The sequence below is a fragment of the Ovis canadensis genome, chromosome 22, assembly GCF_042477335.2.
Source record: "Ovis canadensis isolate MfBH-ARS-UI-01 breed Bighorn chromosome 22, ARS-UI_OviCan_v2, whole genome shotgun sequence".
Lineage (NCBI taxonomy): Eukaryota > Metazoa > Chordata > Mammalia > Artiodactyla > Bovidae > Ovis > Ovis canadensis.
In genome coordinates, this window is record NC_091266.1 from 52784371 (window position 1) to 52809734 (window position 25364).

The 25364-nt window shown below is 51.9% G+C and overlaps 1 protein-coding gene across 1 annotated transcript in view; it reads left to right on the plus strand.

The window, feature by feature from the left end:
- Nucleotides 1-5341: 5341 nt before the first annotated feature.
- KCNK18 (potassium two pore domain channel subfamily K member 18) overlaps nt 5342-25364 on the plus strand; it is a 37579-nt gene continuing 17556 nt past the window's right edge. Inside the window, exons 1-3 of the mRNA XM_069567424.1 lie at nt 5342-5561; nt 7944-8072; nt 16598-17386. Of these exons, the coding sequence (XP_069423525.1) occupies nt 5342-5561; nt 7944-8072; nt 16598-17386 (1138 nt within the window). The remainder of the gene's footprint in view (nt 5562-7943; nt 8073-16597; nt 17387-25364) is intronic.

Genomic DNA, 25364 nt, shown 5'->3' on the forward strand with positions numbered 1-25364 from the left:
TGGTGGCATCTCTCGTTTCGTAGCACAGGCTCTAGGGAGCAGGGGCTTCAGTAGTGGGGTCACGTAGGCTCAGTAGTTGTGGCTCCTGGGCTTTGGAGCACAGGTTCAATAGCTGCGGTGCATGGGCCTAGTTGCTCTGCAGCACGTGGGGTCTTCCCGGATCAGGGATTGAACCTATGTGTCCCACTTTGGCAAGCAGATTCTTTACCACTGAGCCACCAGGCGAGCCCAAGAGTCTAGTTTTAAGCATGCAGCTGCGGTTGATGGCTTAGGGCAGTGCTTCTCAAACTTTAATGTGCTTCAGCATCACCTGAGGGGCTTGATCACAACGCTGGGTCCCACCCTCAGAGTTCTGAATTCAGTAGGTCTGGGATGGGGCTCAAGAACTTCCATTTCCTACAAGTCCCCAAACAATGGTCATGCCGCTTGACTAAAGCCCACATTTTGAAAACTGCTGCCCTAGGATATGACGGAGCAACAAGATGGAAAGACTCTGGTGCCTAATGACTGTGAGGCAGGAGATAGATGTGCCCCAGCCCGAGCAGCTGGAGTTTGTCCCCTGTGGACAGTCACACCAAGATGAAGAGGAGGAGCTCAGCAAGCCCTGCCCAAATAAGAGACCACATTTCTCTCATTCTCAAGGTCATGGAGACCTTCCCAACTACATCTGTGCAGAGAGGCTCCTTGGGGATCAAAAGGGAGGGGGCGTCACCTCACAGTAAGCGATGTCAGCCTGCCCGTGGGCCTCTTCACTAGAATCCATCTTGGCCAAGACATACACACCTACACGTGGGAGGACCCTGAGATAAATTAAGAACAAGCTCAGAACCAGGCAAAGCAAGATAATTGGCCAAAGGAAACCCGGAAGAAATGCCCCATGTAAGTGATTCAAACTACCACGTGGACACAATTCTCTCTCCAAGTCCATCTGTGTATCTATCCACATGTATTCCTTTCCCTTGTAATAAACACTTAACTTGTCTCATGACTTTCTGTGTCTTTGTGGACATTTATTTCTACAAAGCTGTTGGGCCAGGGCCTTGGTGGCTGGGATTCAGAGCTCTCACTGCTTCGACCTAACACCAGTCTCTGTCTGGGAACTGAAATCCTGCTTCAAGCTGCTGCAGGCCAAGGCCACCTGAGATCAACTGGATGGAGTGGAGCTGCTCCAACAGCAAGGAGCCCCTGCTTCCAGCCTGTTATGTAAGAGGTCGGTATACCTCCATTTCTTTTAAGCCACTATACATATTTTTCGGTCCTCTCATTAAAGCAACTTCACCTTTATTCCCATCTAGGACATAGGGTGATGGCCAAGAAGGGAATAGTGGTCTGCGGCCAGGGCTTTGGTCAACGATGTCCTTAAGGTTTAATTTCCTCTCTCGGCCTATGACTTCTTCTGAAGGAATCATCCTTTTCCCATAGGCCCTGCGATGTGGACAGCGGGTCACATGTCCCTATTTCCATGCCAACGCCATACATGTTGATTGTAACATAGCAATTTGATTTTAGGAACCAATGTCATGTTTAATGTAAAAGTGTAATCAGCTTCTCATTATTTCTACAAGAACTGGTGGGTTCTTTGTGATTGAGAAGCGCACTCCTTGATTGCTCATCCTTTCTTAAGAGTGAGAAATCAGGACTTCCCTGGTGATTCAGTGGTTAAGATTTTACCTCCCAGTGCAGGGGGCGCAGGTTCGAACCCTGGTCAGGCAGCTAAGATCCCACATGCCTCTCTGCCAAGAAACCAAAACATAAAACAGAAACAAACAAAAAGAGCGAGAAATAGACACATGCACACAGAGACACACACATAGGGAGGAACCCTGAGGCCATGCTTCTCTCCAGGGCAGCCTGTGGTAGGAGAACGCACGTGGCTAGAGTGGTGTGGCTGCTCCTTGGGGTGGGGCTAGGTCTGGCCAATGAGCTGGAGCTCACTTACTGTCAGTTTGGGGCCGATCCCAGGGTCCTTCTCTAGCCAGCAGTCTGTCTACCTGTGGAAGGCGCACAGCAGCGTGATACTTGGCACGAAGGATGACGAGCACACAGGCTCTGTCATCCTCTACACTGTTCTAGACATTTGGACTATGTCTTCTGGAAAGACTTACAAAGAGGAGTACAAATACACTTTTTGACCTCTACCATCTAACATTTTCATCCATTAACGTTGCCCCCAAACACAAAATAACACTCAGAATGCACTACATAATAAATAGCAAACGACTCATGCCTTCTCATCTTAAGATGTTGATTCTTGACTTGATTAAAGGATGATGGGAGTACACTAAGGCAGTATTCAAAAACAATGGCCAGGAGTGACATACTGTGTTCATGGACTGGGGGGTTCAACATAGTTTGGTGTCGAGTCTCCCCACATTGTTATGTGGGTTTATGCAATTCCTATCAAAATCCCAGTGAGGTTTTCTGTAGACATAGGTAAGATAATTCAAAAACTTACATAAAGGGCCTTTTCTGCCTTCTTTTTAAATTGAAGCATAGGGCCTCGGTGGTGGCTCAGTAAACAATCCACCTGCCAGTGGAGGAGGCATGGGTTCGACCCCTGGTCCTGGAAGATCCCACATGCCGACGAGGAACTAAACCCATGTACCACAGCTACTGAGTCTGTGCTCTAGAGACCAGAAACCACAACTGCTGAGCCCACGAACCACTACTGAAGCCTGCGAGCCCAAGAGCCCGCAATAAGAGAAGCCGCTGCAATGAGAAGCCACTGCAATGAAGGGTAGCCTCTGCTTCCCACAACTAGAGAAAAGTCCACGCATCAGTGAAGGCTCAGCACAGCCAAAAATAAACACATCAATAAAAAGGACATTCTAATTTTAAAAATGGACTATAGCTGATTTACAATGTTGTGTTATGTTCACATGTACAGCAAAATGATTCATATATATATATATATTCAGATTCTTTTCCCTTGTAGATTATTACAAGATACTGAAGATAGCTACCTGTGCTATATAGTACGCCTTTGAAGTAGAAAGGCCTTAAAATAGCTAAAACAATCTTGAAAAAGAAGAACAAGGTGAGAGGAATCATTATACCTGCCTGATATGAAGGTGTTCACACTGCAGGGGCAGGGAGAATACGGGTAGTAACCAGGGGACCCACTTCTTATCCGTGTCTGTGAATGGGCAAACACAAGCAAGTCTGACCTGGAAAGGCTCAAACCTTTCAGGAACGAGGATTTGGGTCATGCCATTGGGAAATCCACTGAAAGCAGCAAAAGAGGTGGCAGAGGGCAAGGAAAATTTAGAATGAATAGTGAACTAAGGAGGCCACGAATATCAGTTGCTGTCCTGAGTCCAACCACAGTGGAAGCTGTGCTTTGCCCTACTAAACTTCCCTTTCTAGGTTTGCCTTCAGGGGATCAATGGAACTGTCTAATAACTTTCGAAACTTAGTAGTAGCCTTAGTTGCTCAGTCATGTCCAATTCTTTGTGACCCCATGGACTGTAGCCCACCTGGCTCCTCTGTCCATGGGATTCTCCAGGCAAGAATACTGGAGTGGGTTGCCATTCCCTTCTCCAGGGTAGCTTTCTGACCCAGAGACTGAACTTGGGTCTCCTGCATTGCAGGCAGATTCTTTACTGTCTGAGCCACCAGGGAAGCCCAACCTACACTTATCCTTATATTTATCATCCCTCTCCTCTTTTAAATGCCTGGGTTGTTGCACTTGTATACCATACCAGCTCACCATTGACAAAAGTTTAACAACTGCATGGCAATCTTGAGCCAAGAACTTTCTGTGCACCATCTCCTTACCGATGAGTATTGAGCCATCCTGCCCTCTCAGATCACCCCCAGTGCCCACTACTGCAGACTGGATCCCTTGTGAAGCAGACACAGATAGAGTAAGGCATGCAAAAACTCTATTTATTAGCAAGTAAAGGAGAAGGGATGAGGATCGACCCTGCATATTCATTAGAAGGACCGATGCTGAAGCTCCAATACTTTGGCCACCTGATGCGAAGAGCTGACTCATTAGAAAAGACCCTGATCCTGGGAAAGATGGAGGGCAAGAGGAGAAGGGGACAACAGAGGATGAGATGGTTGGATGGCATCACTGACTCAATGGACATGAGTTTGAGCAAACTCCAGGAGATAGTGAAGGACAGGGAAGCCTGGTGTGCTGCCATCCATGGGGTTGCAGAGTCAGACATGACTTAGCGACTGGACAACAACATGATATGCGAAAGCTCTATTTATTAGGAAGTAAGGGAGAGGGGAGGAAGCAGGATGGGACACGGGGAGCCTTGAGATCACGATGCAGACCTGACAAAATCTCTGATAGACCAACAGAGAGCAAAGATTTCAGGTCAGAGGAGTTTGGCAGGTGACAGAAATGGTTAAGCTCTTGTTCCCCTCACCTTGCTCAGCCAATGGACGGGGGCTTCCCAGAGAACACGGCCTGAAAGCTGAGGCAAAGCCCGAAAGAACGAACAGTTGGAGGCTTTCAGGAACTATGCTCCTTGGAGCTGCACAGAGAATCCTTTCGTGAAAGGGGATCTAAAGGCACACACATCTCCACGTCTGCCATCTAGGGCACGTTTTTACCCTCCTAGCAGAGACAAGGCACAGGGCAGCAAGTCGCACTTCACATTCACGGCTCAGGCGCTTGCTTACGTCATACCTGCTAATACTTGATTGGCTGGAGAAAGTCACGTGGCTTAGTCCAACACTAAGAAGCCCGGAAGTATGCCCCGCCCACCTGAGGCCAAGGCAAGGCTGGGGGTACGCTACTGAGGAAAGAAGAATTGGGACTAACAATTAGATCCACACAGGATGAAGGCCCTTTGTAAACCGTAGAGCTCTGGCCACACTAATTACGATTATTTCTTCCTGTCCAAGAGTCAGGGTACCACACTTACCCAGGAGGGACCACCACTTGGCTAAAAAGCAAAAGTCACATTCGGTACCTGGAAGTCAAAAGTGCAGCTTCGAAATGGGAAAGGCCAAAGCACAAAGCAACCACCAGACAGTCTTTCCAAAACCCCTGAAGGGCAGCTCAGGGGCTGGCCAGGCTGCTGGGCGTGCACTGGCCGGGTGGATCAGTAGCAATTTGGGGCACTAAGTAGGGGTGGGCCGGGGAGAGGGGTGCGCTATCTGAGAAACTCGCAGGAACTGAATGCTATGAGTGCCTGCTGCTTCCCGAGTCCTCAGGGGGAGGGGGGGGGGGGAACCCTGGCACCAACCACTTAACGCTGGAGCCCTGGAGCCAGGCCATTCTCAGGGCGCTTTCCTCCACCCACCCCGCTCCCCCGCACCTCCTCCCAGCCTCTGGACTCCCGCCTCTCCAGCATTTCCTGTCCTGCCCACTGCGGGGAGGATGGAGGCTGAGGGGCTTCCCCAGGCGAAGAGGTGCTTCTGGGAGGCCCTGGAGAAACTCTTCCCTCGTCTTTGTTTCCTGTGCTCCCTGGTGACCTACGCATTGGTGGGAGCTGCGGTCTTCTCAGCCATCGAGGGCAGCCAGGACCTGAGGGCAGAGGACCCGGAGTTTGAGGAGTTCTTGAAGAAGCTCTGTGACATCCTGAAATGTAACAGCACAGGTAGGTGGCTTACCTGATGGGCAGGTCTTTTCTCTGTTGGTGGAAGCAGCCCCCAGAGAACAGCGGGTTTGGAGGAAGCTTGATCTGGGAGCCGTCTGCCTGCCTCCTCCCCATCCCTGGGCAAACTTAGGCAAGTGCTCTCTGAATCTTGGTTTTCCCTTCTGTAAAATGGGAGAGAAGAGTGGATGGCCTCTCAGGGTTGTTATAAAAGAATGTAGGAAAAGCACTGTGAACCCAGTAGGTGTTCGCAGCCCTTTGCTTCAGCTCCAGCCCCACCCAGACTGGCGTGCTCCAGGGAGGACCGATTGCTGGAGATTTGATGGGATGGGGTGGCATGGATGGCTGGCCAGATCTGGAGCCAGGGATTCCTAGGCTGATCCTCAGAACTGCCTGCCCCACCCTGATTCAGTTTACAGGGACTAGAATTCAAGGAACCATCCAAACTGGATCGGCCCCAGCCTGCGCCTGTGGTCTACTTTTTGTTTCCAAGGCCTTTTTTTTTTTTTTTTTTTTTGTGGTCCGACTCAGGGGAGATAAGAAGGGTCCTGAGAAGAACTTGGGTCCTGGTTCCAGGCCAGGTGCTCTCCCAGCTTGCTATGTGATCTGCGGCAGAGTAATTACCCTCTCTAGGCCTCAGTCTGCCAGGGAGAAGGCGGCCCACAGTCTCAGGCCTGCCAACCCCAGGGACCCTGTGGGAAGCAGATGAGATAATAGACATGAAGCCTCTTGGAAGGCACAGGGCGCTGTATGTCTATCCTTATTGCTTTTCATTGGTATTTGTCCATTATTTCTATTCTGTGCTGTCCCCTAAAACTTGCAGAGATGTATTCAACAGAACAAGATAAAATAATAGAGAGTGAATAAAAGACAAAAGAAACACAGACTTTAAAGTTCAGAGGAATAACAGGGTCCCACGGTACGACAGGTCCTCAGCCAGGCTGTTAATGACTCGTCTGACCTGCGGGAGGTCCCTTCAGTGGGGGCAGACCAGAGGCTGCTCACAGGTGGCAGAGACCCTCCTTGGTGGAGGGTCCTTCTCTCTGCCTCTGGGCCATGCAGATGACCCACGAGATGCCATCAGACACTGTCTGATCACTGGATCCAGACTGTCAACAAGTTCAGGGCTTTCCAAACCTGGCCACACACCAGAATCATCAAAGGAGCTTGTCTCAAATACACATTCCCAGGCTCTTCCCCAAACTCACTGAAGCAGGATCTCCAGGGCTGGGCTGGGAATCTTATTTTTAGAAAGTTTCCTGGGTGATTCTGATGCACAGAATGGTACGGGGCACAGAGCTGGCCCATCCCCTGATTTTCACTGGAGAAAATGCTTGGTAAGTATTGGATTTGTGTAGCCCCTATGCCGAGTGTTTTTCATGCACTATCTCATTTAATCCTCCCACCAACCCTATGAAGTATGAATTGTCCCCCTTTTACAGATCAGGAAACTGAGGCACTGGGAGTGAAACAACTTGCCCAAGGTTACCCATGAGAAAAAGGAGCCAGGGATTCAATCCGGGGCATTTAGATTCCTAAGCCAGAACTTTTCACCTTGTCACGCTTCCTCCTCCATGGGGAAACTGAGGCTCAGAAAGAAGCCTCATGTCCACAGCTACGGGAACTAGTCAAGGGCAGAACTGGGTCTAGACTGCAGGTGTCTGGACTCCCAGTTCAGTGCTCATTCAAATAAGGATGGATTTGCTTTCATAAAATTAAGAAATTGTGTAATATTTCACAAAAATAAGGGTTTTCTGCTGTGTGCCTGGCTGTGTGATCTCCTCTTATAACAGTGCCAGCTGGCAGGCATTTTCTGGGATCCCCAAACCCCCTGAGTGCTGGGCCAAAGGAAACATTTGGGAACCTCCTTGAGAAACCAGGGCCCCCAAGCCGGCCTCCACCCAGGCTTCTTAGACATTCTCAGGCAGCTGCTGCCAGCCTGGTCCCCATGCTCAATCAGGCTTAATGGTCTCTGGGAGTGGGGATGGTTTGCATTCACGCAACTCCTCTCATTTCATGAAACGCTTTTCCTTTCAGTTCTTAAGACCCGGGTGAAAGAGACAGAGCAGAAGTTAGTAAGCCCCTTTGCAAGGCTCAGAACGTTCAGAAAGCCCCCAGGGCGCTTCCAGGACTGACCTCAGGCTGGTGGGCATCTCTCTCGGGTGCTTGTCATGCAAGTTTACGTGGGCTCCTGATCTCCGCAGCTGCCGGAGCAGGACCTAAACTGCAGAGATGTTGAGCAAAGGGCTCCGAGAGCCCCCATCTCGTGTTGATGAGGGCCACAAGGCAGGGGGCGTGGTCCCGGGAAAAGACACCCCTTCACCTGGGCGGGACCTGTTTTAGAGGGTGGGACCTTGTCTCTCACTCCATCCTGTCTCTCTGGAGTTGAGGAAGGCCGGAAGCGGGACCTGGAGAAGCTGCTGCAGAAGGTGAAGCCCCAGTGGTTTAGCGGGTCTGCAGACTGGTCCTTCCTCAGCTCACTCTTTTTCTGCTGCACGGTCATCAGCACAGTGGGTAAGTCCAAGGGCAAGGGCGGGCCTGCAAGAGAAAGCAGAGGTGGGGGGTGGGGGAAACCCTTGGTAGGGATGCTGAAATGTTTACTTCATTTAGGCAAGAAATGGGTGTGGTGTGCCTACCCTGTGCCCAGAAAGATGGCATGAGTGAGGCTGCCACTGGCCCATTTGTGCGAATCAGGAAAGCATACCCTTTCAGTTCAGGCTTCCCTGGTGGCTCAGATGGTAAAGAATCTGCCTGTAATGCTGGAGACCCAGGTTCAATCCCTGAGTCAGGACAGATCCTCTGGAGAAGGGAATGGCAACACACTCCAGTATTCTTGCCTGGAGAATCCCACGGACAGAGGAGCCTGGCGGGCTATGGTCCAGGGGGTCACAAGAGTCTGACATGATTTAGCAACTAAACAACCTTTCCTTCGGGTGGGGGCAGCCCCATGCGGAGGTCCCAGTAAGCAAGGTGCAGGCTGCACTTCAGCTTCTTCGTCTCCCTCCGGGTGAGTGCTCTTGTACAAAACATAACCTCCCATGTACCTGCCTGCCTAGGTTCTTGGACTCAGGGGCAACCAAATGTGGTCAGTGTGATGTGCTCAGGATAATGCAAGAGCACCGTCACTCCAGCCTTGGGGTTTCAGAGTCACCGGCACACTGATGGCAGCTGACTCTGAAGGAATGGAGGAAGGTGCTCGAGAAGGGCTCTTCGTGGAGAGGGAGGAGGGCGTGCCAGAGCAGGACCGGAGCACTAGCCATGAGACAGAGGAGGAGGAGCAGGAGCTGCAGGGCTAACGAGAGCTAACAGCTGCCTGCAGGGGCTGTGCTAAGCCACCTCCTTTAAGGCCCACAGGGAATCAGGTCAGGGAGCCCGAGCCCAGAGGGCGGATGTCAGGGGCCAAGGTCACGCAGAGAGTGGAGCTGGTGCCCGTGACAACCACGGAGACTCCAAGTCCAGTGCTCCTTCCCCAAAGGAAGCTGCCGGTTTGCAGGTCTGTGGGAGTGCCATGGGGACTCTGCTTCCCGCTGCATAGGGAGCTCCTGGGAGGGCCTGGCTGTTCCTGGGAAGCAGGGACCCCTCATATTCTTGCGTCCAACTGGAATGGATGATGGTGCCTGCAAGGAAGGGGCTTGCAGAGAGGAGGGAGCTGGCCTCCACTCTGCTCCCTACACTTGCTGTATATGTGTCTCCAGCCTCGGCGCAAGGGAGAGACTTCCGTGTGAGTCCTTGTCCCGGGGATGTCCCTCCCAGAGCCCTGGCAGAGGAGAGGGTGTGGGTACAGACCTGCCCCCACCCCACAGTGACCACTTGCATGTTTAAAGATGGACTTCTTGACCCTCAAAGCCACAGACTCTCCTCTCGATGGCTGTGCAAAGGGTGGGCTCAGGGAATGGCAACCCACTCCAGGACTCTTGCCTGGAGAACTCCATGGACAGAGGAGCCTGGCAGGCTATAGTCCATGAGGTCGCAACAAGCCTGACACAACAGAGCGAGTAACATTTTCACTTTTCATTTTGCTGGGTGACAGAAGACACTGGAGCTGGGCCGTGGAGATAGCCTTTGCTGCCTCCCTTCTTTCCTTAATTGACACATACTGAACACCTATGACTGCAACAGCAGCCGCTGCGCCGGCTAACACGTGGATTTACTACTGACCAGGCTCCATTCTGAGTTCTTTGCCATGATTAGCCTGTTGAGCCCTCGCAGCAGCCCTGAGGTAGCTGCTGGTGTGCGTCCCACTCTCTGGATGGGGAAAGTGAGGCAGGGCAGGCCAATCCTGTTTGCAAGGTGACACCGCTCATGTGTGTCTGGGTTCAGGCTGTCTGGGTCTTAACCTGAGACCCTGCTGCTTTTGTCTGGACCTGACTTTCTCTGTGCCCAGCGCGGGACTAAGCTAGGTGGATGCCTCCCACCCCAGTGGGGCTCAGAGTCTAATGGAGGGAAGAACAATGAACAGCTGAGCATGCAGACGAGCTCAGAGGAAACGCTTGGACTGTGAAAGTGGGTGAAACAGGATGTGGGGGTGGTCCTGATGGGTGGGGAGCAGGGAGAGGCTTGTCAGTGAAAGTGACATTGGAGCTGAAGGATCTGTGGAAATTAACCAGGCAAAGACGGCTGAGAGAGCTTTCCAGCCAGACAGCAGGGCAGAACTCTGAGGGAGAGGCCACCGAGGCTGGCGGGCTGTGAGGGATGGGGCTGGTCTTGCATTCAAGCACCGTATCCCTGGGTCAGTGTTGGAGGGCCTCCTAGCATCTGGGCCCATACATTGGCCACCTGATGCAAAGAACCAACTCACTGGAAAAGACCTTGATCCTGGGAAAGATTGAGGGCAGGAGGAGAAGGGGATGACAATGGATGAGGTGGTTGGATGGCTTCACTGACTCTATAGATGTGAGTTTGAGCAAACTCTGGGAGATGGTGGGGGACAGGGAAGCCTGGTGTGCTGCAGTCCACGGGGTCACAGAGTTGGACACAACTGAACGGCTGAACAACAAGAAGCTTCCTTCAGTGGTGCAGCAGTAGGAAGGGCTGGGTGAGAGCAGCCAAGCCAGGATGGCAGGAACCTCCTCTGCTGGGTGTGGGGGTCACCGTAGTGGAAGCGATAGAGCAGCCCTCAGCCACGAGGCAGGAGATCCTGGCTCAACGTTCCCACCAGGCACATTGATTAGCCCCTGCCCCTTTTGGTCAGCACAAAGGACTGGGGCTCCATCTTCATTCAGGAGGACATCAATTCAAGAGAGTACCAATTCAGGGCGGGGGCAGTAAACCTGGGCTCACAAGGATCGCGGCTGGGCACTCATCCTGGAAGTGGAACACAGTGGCTACTGTGGACTCTGGGGGCCAGCCACCTGGGGTCAGAGCTGTGTGACCTCCAGTGAGCAATGCAGCCGGTCTGAGCCTTGTTCCCTTATTTCTAACTCCTCCCAGACCTGCCTTCAGGGTCTGTGTAAGGATCAGTGACAAGCACCTATATAAACCAGCTGCCATTAACAGAAAACCCAACCCAACTGGCTTAAACTGCAAGGAAAATGTGTCACCTTGCAAGTAAGAAGGCCAGTGGGGGACAGCTCTCAGGCCGCTTGCTGGGCAGCTCACTTGTGCACTGACCATCAGGTTCTCTCCATCCGGCTCAGCGGGTCATAAGATGCCCACCAAGGTCCACTCCCACCCTGGGTGTAGTCACATCTCATAGGCAGAGGAAGGGCCGGCTGTCGTAATCAGCAAGGAAACTTCTTCCGAGAAGCCTCCTATCCCAAGCCAGTTCCTGGCGAAGGGGGTTGGATTACCGGGATGATTTAGACTAACTGGATCTATCGCTGAATCAGATGAGGGAGCAGCGGCATTCCAGGGAAAGAGGGGGGAATGGCTGCTGGATGGACAGCCAGTGTCTACTGTAGGATCTCGTATAAATGGGCACGTGCTTGTGTCGAAGGACGCCCCCGTGTGGCTTCTTTCAGAACAGCTCTCATTCACCTGAATGCTTATTCAGGCAGGGACAGGTAAGGGGCAGAAAGTGGGGTAGTTTTTTTAGTTGCGAAAGGAGTAGCAGCAACTTAATAGCTGTGGTACTGAGCACGTACAAGCGTCAGGCATGGTGTCAGCATGTTTTATATGCACAATTTTATTTAATTCTCACAGCAGCTCTACAAGGTAGGCGCTGTGACTGTCCCTTTTGGGAGTGACCTTGGACTTTGGCACTGCCGATGTCTTAAACTAAAGGATTCTCTACGGTGGGGGCTGTTCTGTGCACACATCGTGGGATGTTTAGAAGTATCCCTGGCCTCTCCCCAGTATGGAAACCCAGCTTTTCCCCTGATGTCTCCACCAGTTTGTGACAGCCCAGAATGTCTCCAGACATTGCCAGATATCCCTCAGGGAGCAAAGCTGCCCCCTGTTGGGAACCATTGATGTGATGTCATGGTTATCAAATTGTGGTCCCTGGACCAGTGGGATGACTATTACCAAAGAACCTGTTAGAAATACAAATTAATTCTCAGGCGCCATCCTAGACCTACTGAGTCAGAAGCTATGGATGTGGGGCCAGTGAACTGTGTTGTAACCAGCTCTACATGTGATTTTGATGCACAAGACATTTGAGAAACACTCTCCTGGGACAACTGTTTTCAGGCCAAGCTGCACGTCAGAATTACCGGGTTATCATTTACAGGCGCCCTGCCCCGCAGCCGCCATGCCTGGACCCCACCCCAATCAAGTCAGACTTACTCGGGACAGGCCCAGGCATCAGTGTTTTTCAGAGCCCTCCAGGTGATTCTAATGGTAGTCCAGGCGACGAACCACTGATCTAATGGAAATGCATTAGCTTGGTTTATATCCCAAGAAAACAATGCTCCCACTCATGTCCAAGTCCATTAGGACATCAGGTCATCCAGTAATTACTACCGGAAGGGGATGTTGGGGCAGTTTCTGCACTGCCCGTAATCAATAATGGCCCTGCTGATAATGCTGCTTGCTGCCCTGCATCTCTGGGTCACTTTAAATGCAGCTGACCTTGATGCTGAGGAAGGGACCCTGGGCAGGTACGAGGCTAATCAGTCTCCAGTCATTTCCAAACGAATCAGCCCCCTGGGATTTGAGAGTGCATGGGCTGTTAAATCCTCAGAGACGAAGTGAGGTGAACTGATGGCATTAGAATATATGCCTGCATTATAAGAAATGATAGGATTTTTCCACTCTGCGTTATAGCATTCAGTAACTGGGGAGGCAATCCATTGCCTTCAGAGTGGCCTGTGCTCTGAGACTTGCCTCTCTGCCGTATGGCCCGTCCTCTGGATTGTAATCATATTCCACTCAGAGGCAGCCACAATGACTTTGTTTATGATCCACTGAACCCACCTTTGCCAAGGACAGCATGTGGGTGGGGGGGTGGAGGTCTTTGGGCAAGGGGTGCACACGCTTGTTGGCTATGGGCTGGGGGCCCCAGACAAGTCACCTGACTTTCCTCTTCCTTGCCCATTGACATGCAGTAATAGGGGTGGTTGCCAGCATTAGGGATTCTGCTATGCAGGAAATTCTGACTCTAAAAGGCACTTTACTCCATAAATCTGGTAAGAAATGTGATATTCTTCTCTTTACATAGATCTCACCTTAAGATCCCATCCTGGAGGCTGGGGGGCTTCCACCAGGAGCTTTTCCTGATTTTCCTACGGGTACACAAAAGCTGGGGACTTACGCAATGTCTGGAAACGGGGTGACTCCCTGCTTATGGGTCCCACTGCGGACATCTTTTAAGGACTGCCGGCCCTGCGGGGCCTGTGACAAGCTCGGGCACAGGAATCTGCTCATACCCGGGCCTGGACCCCTCCAAGACTCCATGGCCTCTCTGAACGCCTGTCCCCATGAGGAGCTCTGGTCGCCCTCCTTTCTCCTTTTCCATGCCCTGGAGAATCTCTCTACCCGCTCCACACTCACCCTGGCTCCAGAGAGCAGCTCCCTGGCATGTCTGAGGCTGCTCTGGCTTTAGCACTTCAGGGTCTTACCAGAACAGGAAACCCTGAGTCCTGGGCACATCGGGCAGTTGGTCCTCCTATCCAGGGCCTCCTCTATTCCCCAACCCCTCCCTCTCCCTGAGATCCCACTGCACCCCCACCTCCTCGGTGCTCCTAGGAGGTCATTGTCACTGAAGTATGGACGAGATGCTGTCCTGAGGTCCCTTCTGCCACCTCCTCTCCCCGAGGGGAGGGCTGAGCTGCTGGAGCCCTGCAGGGAGCAGAGACCGGAAACCCTGGGCTCCCTCAGCATGGCTGGCCCCACTGAGCAACCCCGGTGTCTGATGGGAGGTTGAGCCAGGGAGAGCTCACTCTGACCCTGGTGCTGTCAGTCCTGCTGGGCGCTGAGGGAGCTGAAGTCATGGCTTTGTGTCCCTCTCAACTAGGGGCTCCTGGAGGGCGTGACCTCTGCCTGTTCCTCACTGCACCCTCAATACTCCCCACAAAAGCCTGGCACCGAGTAGGTCCTCAATAAATGTGAATACAACTTGGATGCCTTTGTTCCAATCTAATTTGTTGTTGTTTACTCGCTTGGGCTTCCCTGGTGGCTCAGCTGGTAAAGAATCTACCTGCAATGCAGGAGACCTGGGTTTGATCCCTCGGTCGGGAAGATCCCTTAGAGAAAGGAAAGGCTACCCACTTCAGTATTTTGGCCTAGAGAATGCCATGGGCCGTATAGTTCATAGGGTCGCAAAGAGTTGGACACAACTAAGCGACTTTCACTTTCACTCTGTGACCCCATGGACTGCAGCACACCAGGCCTCCCTGTCCTTCACTTTCTCCTGGAGTTGGTTCAAATTCATATCCACTGAGTTGATGATGCTCTCTAACCATCTCATCCTCTGTACCCCCTTCTCCTTTTGCCCTCAATCTTTCCCCCGTCAGGGTCTTTTCCAGTGAGTCAGCTCTTCCAGTTGGGTGGCCATGGTTTCCTCTTTGATGACTTGTTACCGATCGCCATGTGCAATTGCATACGCGCTGTGCTTAGTCGCTCAGTCGCGTCCGACTCTTTGCAACCCCATGGACTGTAGCCCACCAAGCTCTTCTGTCCATGGGGATTCTCCAGGCAAGAATACTGGAGTGGATTGTCCTGCCCTCCTCCAGGGGATCCTCCTAACCCAGGGATCAAACCCAGGTCTCCTGCACTGCAGGCAGATTCTTTACCTTCTGAGCCACCAGGGAAGCATACTCACTGGGGTGGTTATTTGATTCATATTTGCCTCCTCCGCTAGACCAGAAGCTCACTGAGGTTGGATCCCATGTCTGTTTTGCTCACCGCTATGCCCCAGTGCATATAGCGAGTGCTTATGTGCCTAGACAATATGAATGTAGAGTTCGCTGCTCCTGCCATCACATGGTACCTTGCGGAAGCAGCAGGGTGGCGTGGGGTGCCCTGGGAGGGATGCACACAGAGGAAACCCTCTGACGGCCTCCCCCGGGACCCTAGTGAAGATGGGCGGCAGCCTGACCACCTGCGTGTGCCTGGAGGGCAGACGCTGAGGCCAGAGTTTGCATAGGAAGTGGTGGCCCTGGAGGAGGTTGCGGCTTAGCCAGCTTGTCAATTGCCTTCCAATTAATTTACATAATTGGGCTGGGGCTTTCTGTATTAACATCCTTTAGGACATCAAAAATTAAACACAGGCATTAAATACAGAAGCTTCTCCCTCTTTGTGGGAGGCACTGAGCTTGCCCACTCCAGAAGATTCGGCGACTCGCGGTGTGGGATTTGACATCCCTCTGCTCCTGGGCCTCTGTCAACAAGAGAGGAGGCTGGGGTGATGGAAGGAGGCAGCTCGTGACGAGAAGGAAGACTGCGACCTCGCCCTCTCTTTGCTTGGCTCACCTGTCCTTGATGGTTGGCATGTCCAGCCCCCTTGTTGCTCGTGACCCAGCGGAGGGAGCTGGCTTGGGAGCCAGATGGGATTTCCAGGCATCCATCCTAGAGTGGCATTTATTGAGTACCTACTGTAGGCCAAGTTTCAATGCTTTGACCTCCAGCTTCACAGTTTATCACACGTATGCTCTTGGCTAAGTCGCTTCACTTCTCTGAGCCTCAGTTTCCCCCTCTGTGATGGTGATCACCATAGCTACCAATGAAGGCTGGTTAATACCTGGCCCCCAGTAAGTGCTCAAAAAGCCAGCTATTATTATTAGATTGAGGACATCGACCGCCTGGGAATGACACACCCACTGCGTGTGAGGCACTGATCTCTTGTAATCCCTCCAGCTGGTCAGTATGCAAAGCAGGGGTGGTCCTCCCCACTTTAGAGGTAAGAGAGCTGAAAATGTGAGCAGTCACATCACTTTCTAGTAAATGGTAGAGCTGGAACTCTGTCCAGCTTTGATGTGGACTGGAAATGAGGCTGGCAGGACTCTAGACGCTGGGGTCCTCAACTCTTCACTGTTGTTCATGAACAGTCGTCTGACCCACTCGGCCACAGCTGGCTCTGAGGGCAGCAGTGGTATGTCATTCACTGTCCCTCTTTCTGCCATCCCAGGAACCGTGTGCACTGCTTACACGCCACTGGCACGCAATTGCCTCTTCTATAGAAACAAACCTCATATAGAGGCCCAGACATCCCAGAAAGGATGGGCGTGGCTTCTTAGGAACCTTCGTGGAGGATGAAGGAGGTGATGGATTTGCTTGCAAAGCCACCACACCCTGTCACCCGAGCTCATCGCATTTCTCCAGGTGCGCCGGCCCTGTCCTCTTTCAGACGCTCAGAGATGGCAAAAGGCAGGGTAGTCAGCTCACTCCCACACGTGGGCTTGTCTCCTGCCAAGGTCATGAGTCTTCCCTTACCCTAAAGATAAGCTGAGTTTCACCTCCTACTGCCTCAACCAAAGCAGACGTAACATCAGACAAGCTGATGAATGTCTTAAGATGAATAGTTTAAAAATATGTGGTGCAAAATGCCATGCCAAGGAAAGGAAATGGCAGAAGGTCTCTTTAAAGTTTTTTTTTTCTTTTTTTTTTTGCGGGAGATGGGGAGGAGCCGCCGACCACCCGGGGTCCGTCTTCTTTTTCAGGTTACAGCCACGTCTACCCCGTCACCAGGCTCGGCAAGTGTCTGTGCATGCTGTATGCTCTCTTTGGCATCCCGCTGATGTTCCTGGTCCTCACGGACACGGGCGACATCCTGGCCACCATCTTATCCACGTCCTACAATCAATTCCGAAGATTTCCTTTCCTCCCTCCTCCCCTTCCCAAGTGGTGCTTCGGACGCTCCAGCAAAAGACGACCCGACTCCCGTCCGGCAGACGAAGCCGTCCCGCACGTGGTCATCCACGATCCGGAGCTCCCGGCCCCCAAACCTGCCCCCGCGGCCCCAGGCAGCAACATGGAGCTGTTCGAGAGACTTCTGGCACGGGAGAAAGACAACGCCCTCCAGGTGCCCCCTCAGGCCATGGAGAGGAGCACGTCATGTCCCGAGCTGGGGTCCGGGCGGCTCTCGAGCTCCATCATCAGCAACCTGGATGAGGTGGGGCGGCAGGTGGAGAGGCTGGACGTCCCCCTCCTCGTCATCGCCCTCGTGGTCTTCGCCTACATTTCCTGCGCGGCTGCCGTCCTTCCCATCTGGGAGAAGCAGCTGAACTTCGAAAACGCCTTCTACTTCTGCTTCGTCACGCTGACCACCATCGGCTTCGGGGACATTATGCTGGAACACCCTCACTTCTTCTTGTTCTTCTCCATTTACATCATCGTTGGGATGGAGATTGTGTGCATTGCTTTCAAGCTGGTGCAGAACAGGCTGCTTCACCTCTATAAAACCCTCATACTCTTCTTTGCAAATGGGAGGCTTTCCAGTTCTGCCAAAAGTGAAAGAAGGCTCCATTGACCTCAGTTTTCCCATCTTGTTGAAGAGGGAAGGCTCTGTTGACTCTCAGGAGACACCGCCGGCCAAGCTGGTTGTCTCATCCTGTGTTTGGGGGTGCTCTAGTTAGAACTGGTGTCGCCTGAGGCCTTGGAGTCACATTCCGACATGACATCTGATTACAGTCTTGAGGCCCTGCAGAAAAGTGGCCAATGTCGGAATCAGGACATTAGAAAAAAACTCACCATCCTCTGAAGTCCAATTAATTGCCATCTCCATTTTTCAAAAGCTTCCCCTGATGTGGATCAAACCACCTCACAGATGTCACTGGGTTTCTTGCAACAGGAGGGAAAAAATTACCTTTGATTTTGTCATTTGTACTTTCAGCTAAATTAAAGCCTTCCTGAGCCACTCCCCGCTTACCCTTGGTGAAGCAGAGCGAGTCTGAGCCATCTCTTTTCTTGAATGACTGCATGAGTCGGATCAGCCCAATCCCCGCCTTTGTAACTTGCACCGATGGCACTAAGAGAAATTGTCACCTGTGTTCACAGGGGCCTGGCAGATTTCCTGATTGCCAGATTCAGTGTAGGGTTCTCACCAAGTGGCACAGGATCGCATCTCCTGAGTGAGCTGGCATGTGAACATGTTGATGTTTACGGATGGGTACGTAAAAGGGCTGGTGCTTATCTGGTGGATGTGAGCTGTTCATGAATGACTGGCATGTGAATGGGGGGGTCTGTGTGGCATGTGGCCTGGTACTCCAGCTCCCTCTGCCGGAGGACTTTCTCTGGCCACCAAAGCACAGGCATATATGCAGGGCAGGCTAGAAGTGCCAAGGGGTTAACACTCCTGGGTACATCCCTGAACTGATGCCCCGGGGGAGTGGGTGGACATATGGCCCCAGCTTCTTGCCCCTCCCATGGGGTAACTTTGGACCACATTCAACACTGTCTCCCCGAGTTCCCCAGTGCAATCGAGTCTCCTTCATTTCTCTGTCTCATGTCTCCACTCCTCTTGAGATCACCCCAACCCACTTGACCACAAAGCCTTGCCTCAGAGTCACTCCTGGGGGCCCCAGCCCGGGAGGGGAAGTACCAAATCCGTATAGAAAACCGGTTGGCTCATGCATGGAATAACATGAGCCACACTGCTTCCCTAGTCATTTATTGGAAGTGTCTTATTGGAGAGAAGCAAAGTTTCCTGAATGCTTCGAGAGAATCTTGGAAAAATGAACTTGTGTCCTGTGAATTGGCCAAATTGCGTAACCAGTGAATTTTGCTTCAGGGTATAGAACAAAATCCCTGAGTCAGGAAGATCCCCTGGAAGAGGAAATGGCTACCCACTCCAGTATTCTCGCTTGGGAAATCCCGTGGACGGAGGAGCCTGGTGGGGTACAGACCATGGGGTCATAAAGAGTCGGACACAACTGAGCGCCTAAGTGCACAGATAGAACAAAAGTCACAAGAACCAATGAAAACTGCCAGTGGGCTCCAGTTTGATGTGAAAGGAAGTCAGCTCCTAGTGAGGGTGCAGGCCTTCCTTTCTGGATCTTTCCTTTTCTACCCTACTACTGTTGTTAATGCAAGTTAAAGTGAAGTGAAGTGAAGTCGCTCAGTCGTGTCCGACTCTTTGCGACCCTGTGGACTCTAGCCCACCAGGCTCCTCTGTCCATGGAATTCTCTAGGCAAGAGTACTGGGGTGGGTTGCCATTTCCTTCTCCAGGGGATCTTCCCAACCCAGGGATCGAACCCAGGTCTCCCACATCGTAGGTAGACACTTTAACCTCTGAGCCACCAGGGACAGGCTGCCAATTTCTGTGCCAGACACAGCGTGATAAGGTTTGTGTTCGTTGCTTAGTCATGTCCTCGATTCTTTGTGATCCCATGGACTGTAGCCCATGACGGTCCTCCATCCATGGGATTCTCCAGGCAAGAATCCTGGAGTAGGTTGCCATTCCCTTCTCCAGGCTATCTTTCCTGACTCAGGGATCGAACCTGGGTCTCCTGCATTGCAGGTGGATTCTTTACTGTCTGAGCCACCAGGGAAGCCCAGAGGAAGGTTTACTGCAGGGCCATGCAAGTAGATGTTGCCCTAGAAAGCCCTGAGCTCCCCAAAGGATTTCAGCAAAAAACTTTTAGAAACCAGATGAGAGGGGTTGCAGGGTCTGTGATCAGTTCGTGAGCAATACTCTGGCTGATGGTGAGGTAGCAGGGTGGTGTCACAGGGGTTAACATTATCAGTGCCCAAGATTCCGAGGCCTGGGGCTAGGTGCTCAGGGTTATCAAATAGTTAACATATTCCATTTGTTGGTGAGGCGGAGGGTTTTTTTTTTTTTTTAACGTTTCCCAAACTACTCAGGAAAGAAAGTGAAGTAGCTCAGTCATATCTGACTCTTTGCAACCCCATGGACTGTAGCCTACCACACTTCTCCGTCTATGGGATTTTCCAGGCAAGAGTACTGGAGTGGGTTGCCATTTCCTTCTCCAGAGGATCTTCCCAACCCAGGGATCGAACCTGGGTCTCCCAAATTGTAGGCAGATGCTTTACCATCTGAGCCACCAGGGAAGTCCATGCTTAACACTCAGGAAGTGTGCATCAAATACTATTATCTGGGTACTTCAGAGGAGCTAAAGCAGAGGATATGGGGGAAGGTTTGTCCCTGGAATGTCCCAAAGGGTCCTGCTTGGTTACACTGTTTGGCTTTTTGCCCCTTTAATTCTTTAAGACCTATCTCAGGGAAGGAAATCATACAGTGTGAACAGGAACCACTGAAAGACATGGAATTTCAGGCAGCAGCCACTGGGACTAGGGTTTTTGTGAAGTCTCCCCACATCCCTGAAGTCACAATCACCCAGTTTCTATGCAGCAAAGCTGCTCAAATCCAAAGGTGATCAAGACTAGCCACTCATGTGCGAGCCCATGATTGGATTCAAAGTCCAGTTCAGCAAACATTCATTGAGTGCTTGCTGTTTTCCAGGATCATAGAGGATTCCAAAGATAATCAGGCATATTCTCAGAAATGTGGAGGTAATTACTGGTGATATTCAATCTCTCCATGGACAGAGGATCCTAGAGGGCTATAGTCCATGGAGTTGCAAAGAGTCAGACATGACCGAGTGGCTAACACTTCCACACTTCCACTTCCACTGAATCTCTCAGTCCCTTCCTTCGTAAGGAGAGTCCTGTTCAAATGCAGACAGAGTTTGTCAGGGGTAAGTTTTATACAAATTAAACATTTGGTTATTTCATTTGCTAGTGGGTGCTCTTCTGTGGTTCTGAGAAAATAGAAATTCTTTCCTCCAAGACCTTGCTTGGTGGTTCTCAACTTTGCCTATACTCTGTTGACTGAAAAAAATAGAGTCACAACCTGAAATTAGAGGACTAGAATGTTTATTGATATGGCAGGAAATATTCCATTTCATGATATTCCAGTCATGTATGGATGTGAGAGTTGGACTATAAGGAAAGCTGAGCGCCAAAGCATTGATGCTTTTGAACTGTGGTGTTGGAGAAGATTCTTGAGAGTCCCTTGGACAGCAAGGAGATCCAACCAGTCCATCCTAAAGGAAATCAGTCCTGAATATTCAATGGAAGGACTGATGCAGAAGCTGAAACTCCAATACTTTGGCCACCTGATGTGAAGAACTGACTCATTGAAAAAGACCCTGATATGCTGGGAAAGATTGATGGCAGGGGAAGGGGATGACAGAGGCTGAGATGGTTGGATGGCATCACTGACTCGATGGACATGAGTTTGAGCAAGCTCTGGGAGATAGTGATGGATAGGGAAGCCTGGCATGCTGCAGTCCTTGGGGTCCCAAAGAGTCAGACACGACTGAGCGGCTGAACTGAACTGATTCCGTTTCACAACACTGACACCTGGGGGCTCAGAAAATTCACGTGTCTCCCCATGTCCCTCCCCTTGAGATTCAGAAGTCATTGGTAGAGATGCCACTCGGGCTATTTAAAAGTTCCCTGAGTTGACCCCAGCGTGTGGTCAAGAGTTGAGGACCATGCACTAGCTGCTCTCTCACCTGAATGCCCTTCTCCCTTCTAGGACTGATGACTAAAGTTCTGCCTCAGCCCACACGCCCCCTCCTCCGGGTAGTGTCCCCTGACCTCTGGTCTCCCCCAGGCTCCCACTGCACCCATCGTAACCCCTTCCTCTGTGACAGGATTGTAACTAGGTCCTCTCCCCGAGTAAAATGATTGTGTCTTTTTCATTATCATTGTTCTTTGACTCCTCCCACCCATACATCTCCGTGTCTACCACAGACGGGAGAACTCTGGGCAGAACTCGGTGCACGAATGCCAAGGAGAGCACCAAAGGAGAGCACCCCTTACCGCTCACCTGCCACCTCCAGACCCCAAGCTGAGTCCTTCCCCGAGTGGCCACCAGGTGGCGCCGCCAGACCACGAGGGCCCCGCGCTCCCGGGGCCAGCAGGTGGCGCGCCTGCCGCCCGGCGCCTCGGAAGAAGGGGCTTCAGGAGTGTTTGTCTCCCCCAAACCCCACCCCATGGCCCGCGCCCACAAAGGGGAGAGTCAGGCTCCCGTTATCCTCTGTGGCCCTCTGAGAAGACACGCCTCTGACTTCTTGCCGCGGACACCGAGGGGAGCAACACATGGGCGCCTCGGACGTCTGTCCCGCATCTCCGAAATCACACGTCTTGCCCAGCTCAAGTCAGTGCCTGAAATGTTACTACTTGAGTCTCAGCCACTTGACACGTGGTGTCCTGTTAGTACTCCCACCCTTAGCTCCCTTTCACCCTGGATGTTTTTCTGATCCACCAGCCTCACTGGAGGGCAGGGCCCTCCCTAACACTATCCCCTCTCCAGTTTGAGTGGATCAGGCCAAATAGCAGAAGGTGGTGCTTGCAACACAGGATCAGAAACTCCCAGTGACTCTGATGAAGGTCAGTGTGTTAAAAGCAGAGATGATCTACCTGGAAACCGATGAAGCTTAAGCTCAGGGTCCTGTGGCTCACCTGGGACCTCCTTTGGCTGGGAGATCCCCTGACAGTGAAGTCCCTCAGTTGTATTTTGTATTCCTTGGCATTTTAATTTGTTGTTAAATGTTAAACACTCTAGAAAATTATTCCAATTTTGAATGGGCAATTTTGTATTGTTTTCTTACAGAAGCCCCTTAAATTGAATCAACATCCACAAACCCGCCCCTGCTGACAGGTACTCGACAGAAGGAAATGCCGTCCAGGGGGACAGCCCTTTTGGCCAGCCTCCTGCTGATCCAATGTCCTCCCCCAGACAGAGGTCCAGCCACTTTGCCACTGGCCACAAGGTCCCCTCTGGCCATATCAGCCTCCGCGCACACAGGTTAATAACCTTAGGAGGAGCCAGGAACTAACAGGATTTATGCCCTGGTTTCTGCCATATGGTAAGACTGCCCACTGTCCAGAGATGCCCCCAAAAGAAGGTGACTGATAGAAAGAGTCAAGAGGAAAGACCTCAAATGCCAGCCCAGAAACTTCCCTGGGAGCACCTTCCATGTGCTGATCAGGAAGAGACAAGGCCAGGCCAGCTCTCATCGAAAGGGGCTTGGGGAGACCTAGTGCTTCCTGGAAGGGCTGCTGGGGATGGAGGGACAAGGAATCAGAAAACCTGGGCAGCGCACCCGTCAGGGGTGTGCCCCTGCTTCTGAGTTCTCCAGAGAGCAGAGGATTGCCCCTGTGTCCTGCTGCTGTGAAGGGTGGAAAATAGGAATGACCAGCTCCCTAACAACGAACCCTGGCCAGTGGACGCAACAATAGTACTGACCTCAGAGGGTTGTTGTGAGGGTCAAACAAGCTAATCCACGTGAAGCGCTGTAGCCCTGCGCCCACCTTTGCATGCATGCATGCTCAGTCACTTCAGTCGTGTCCGAGTCTTTGCAACCCTGTGGACTGTAGCCCGCCAGGCTCCTCTGTCCATGGGATTCTCCAGGCAACAATATTAGAGTGGGTTGCCATTTCCTCCTCCAGAGGATCTTCCTGACCCAGAGATCGAACCCATGTCTCCTGCGTCTCCTGAATTGCAAGCAGACTGTTTACCGCTGAGTCGCTGGGGACACCCATGCCCACCTTTTCTAGTGCCTAAAAAAATCCTAGCTGTCCCCACTACTGTGATTAGGAGGCAAAAAACGCCAGGTTTCCTCTGCCTCCAGCACCGCCTCACTGATTAGGGGAAAGGGCGCATTAGTCATCCCTGGCCGATTATAGGGCGGTCTTATTCCTGCGGGCCCAGGCAGAATAGGCAACCCCCAGCCAGATGGGGCACCTTCAGTGGCTAGCACCCCAGCGCACCTCTTCCTTGGCTCCCCACTGGGTACCCTGAGGTCCCCAGACATGACTAGATCCTCCTCCAGCCTGCGTTTATCCTTTCTTGTGGCTTCCATAACACCACATTGCCTGATGCTCTCTTTCTGATGGCTCGTGTTTCCGCTGGGCCCTCCTCATGGGGCTCTAGGGCTTACACCTTGGGCCATTTGTTTCTTCCCTGTCTCCACTCCCTCCCTTCTGTCTCATCCATGCTAGTGGACACAGACATCTCCAGTCCTGGCTTCTCTCCAGGACTGCAGACTCACAACTTCTTTCGCAGCCTCTCCCTAGACAAGTCCAAGACACAGCTCAAACCTCTCCCTGACTCCTGCTCCCTCCCATCCACCCTGGGAGTGGCAGCTCCAGCCTGCTAGCTGCCCAAGCCACATGACTGGGAGGCTGTCTTGACCCTGCTTTCTTCTCTTGCTCACTGTGACTTGAGAGGCATGTGTGCAGAGTTTATGAAGCCCCCCACTCCAGTCTTGAGAGATTCTGCTGTCACTGATTTCAGGAGGGGCTCAGCATTTGTATATTTAAAAGCTCCCAGGTGGCTCTGGCTGTCTTCATGCACTTACTCATCACAAGCTTTTGTCCAATAGCTGTGTGCCAGGCACCGAGGCAACAGCTCTGAAGGAGAACACTTCTGATGCCCTGACACACAGCAGGTGCTCCTGTGTGTTGAAGTGGAGGTGGTGACCCAGACCTGCCCTCCCTCAACAGAGAAGGAGCAAGATGGCTGATGATGGAGGGGCCAAGCTGAGCAGGTCATCAGACTCCCCACACCCTGTAACTTCCTGGAGCTGGGCTGTCAGGATTGGGCGGGCTGGGCGGCTTTGTTGTTGCCATGGTGACTGATGCGCATCTGTCTGCTCAGCAGATAACTTTCAAGTTGACTTGGATGCGAGGACAACAAAGGGCACCTCCATCTTGGATGCAAATTACAGCTTCTTTTCATCCTCCTGGGCTCTTAACTGTTTTGCTTTTGTTCTTGCCATTTAGATCAGAGAATGAAACCCTTTCAAATGCTATAAATTCAAGACACAGGCAATTAAGGGGGCCTCTCTGAGGTTCAAGCTCCCTCCTTTAGTCTCTTTGGAAAGTAATCTCATGGGTGGAACAAGAGTTGAGCTCACAGAGTCAGCCTTGCTTGTATGTCAGTATCCAATAAATATTTACTAATGCTAGGACTCAGGGTGGGTTGGGTGCTGGGGATTCAGCATGGTAAAAAACCAACCAGGTCTCTGCTTTCTCAGAGCTTATGGTCAAGACTACCACTCCAGGCCTGTTTCCCAAAGTACAAGGGGGCTGAAGGAGCCTAGGGGTTTTCATACGGAGGTTTCTGAAACCCAGGTGAAGATCTCAGTCACTTACTTTGCTCCATGTTATATATTCCACTTCCCTAGAACATTTCATTTGAAGAAAGAAGTCCATTTAAAAAAAAAGGACTTCCTTGGCAGTCCAGTGGTTAGGACTCCTTGATTCCACTGCAGAGAGCACAGGTTTGATCCCTGGTCGGGGACATAAAATCCTGCAAGCCACCTGGCAGGGCCAACAAACACCCGAAATGGAATGGACTGCCTGTCACTGGGCGTATAGGCTCAGTGGACTCTCAGCTTTGGGGAATCCTTTCCTTCTGGGTATGTGTGGGGTTCAGCATCACCAGCAATCCT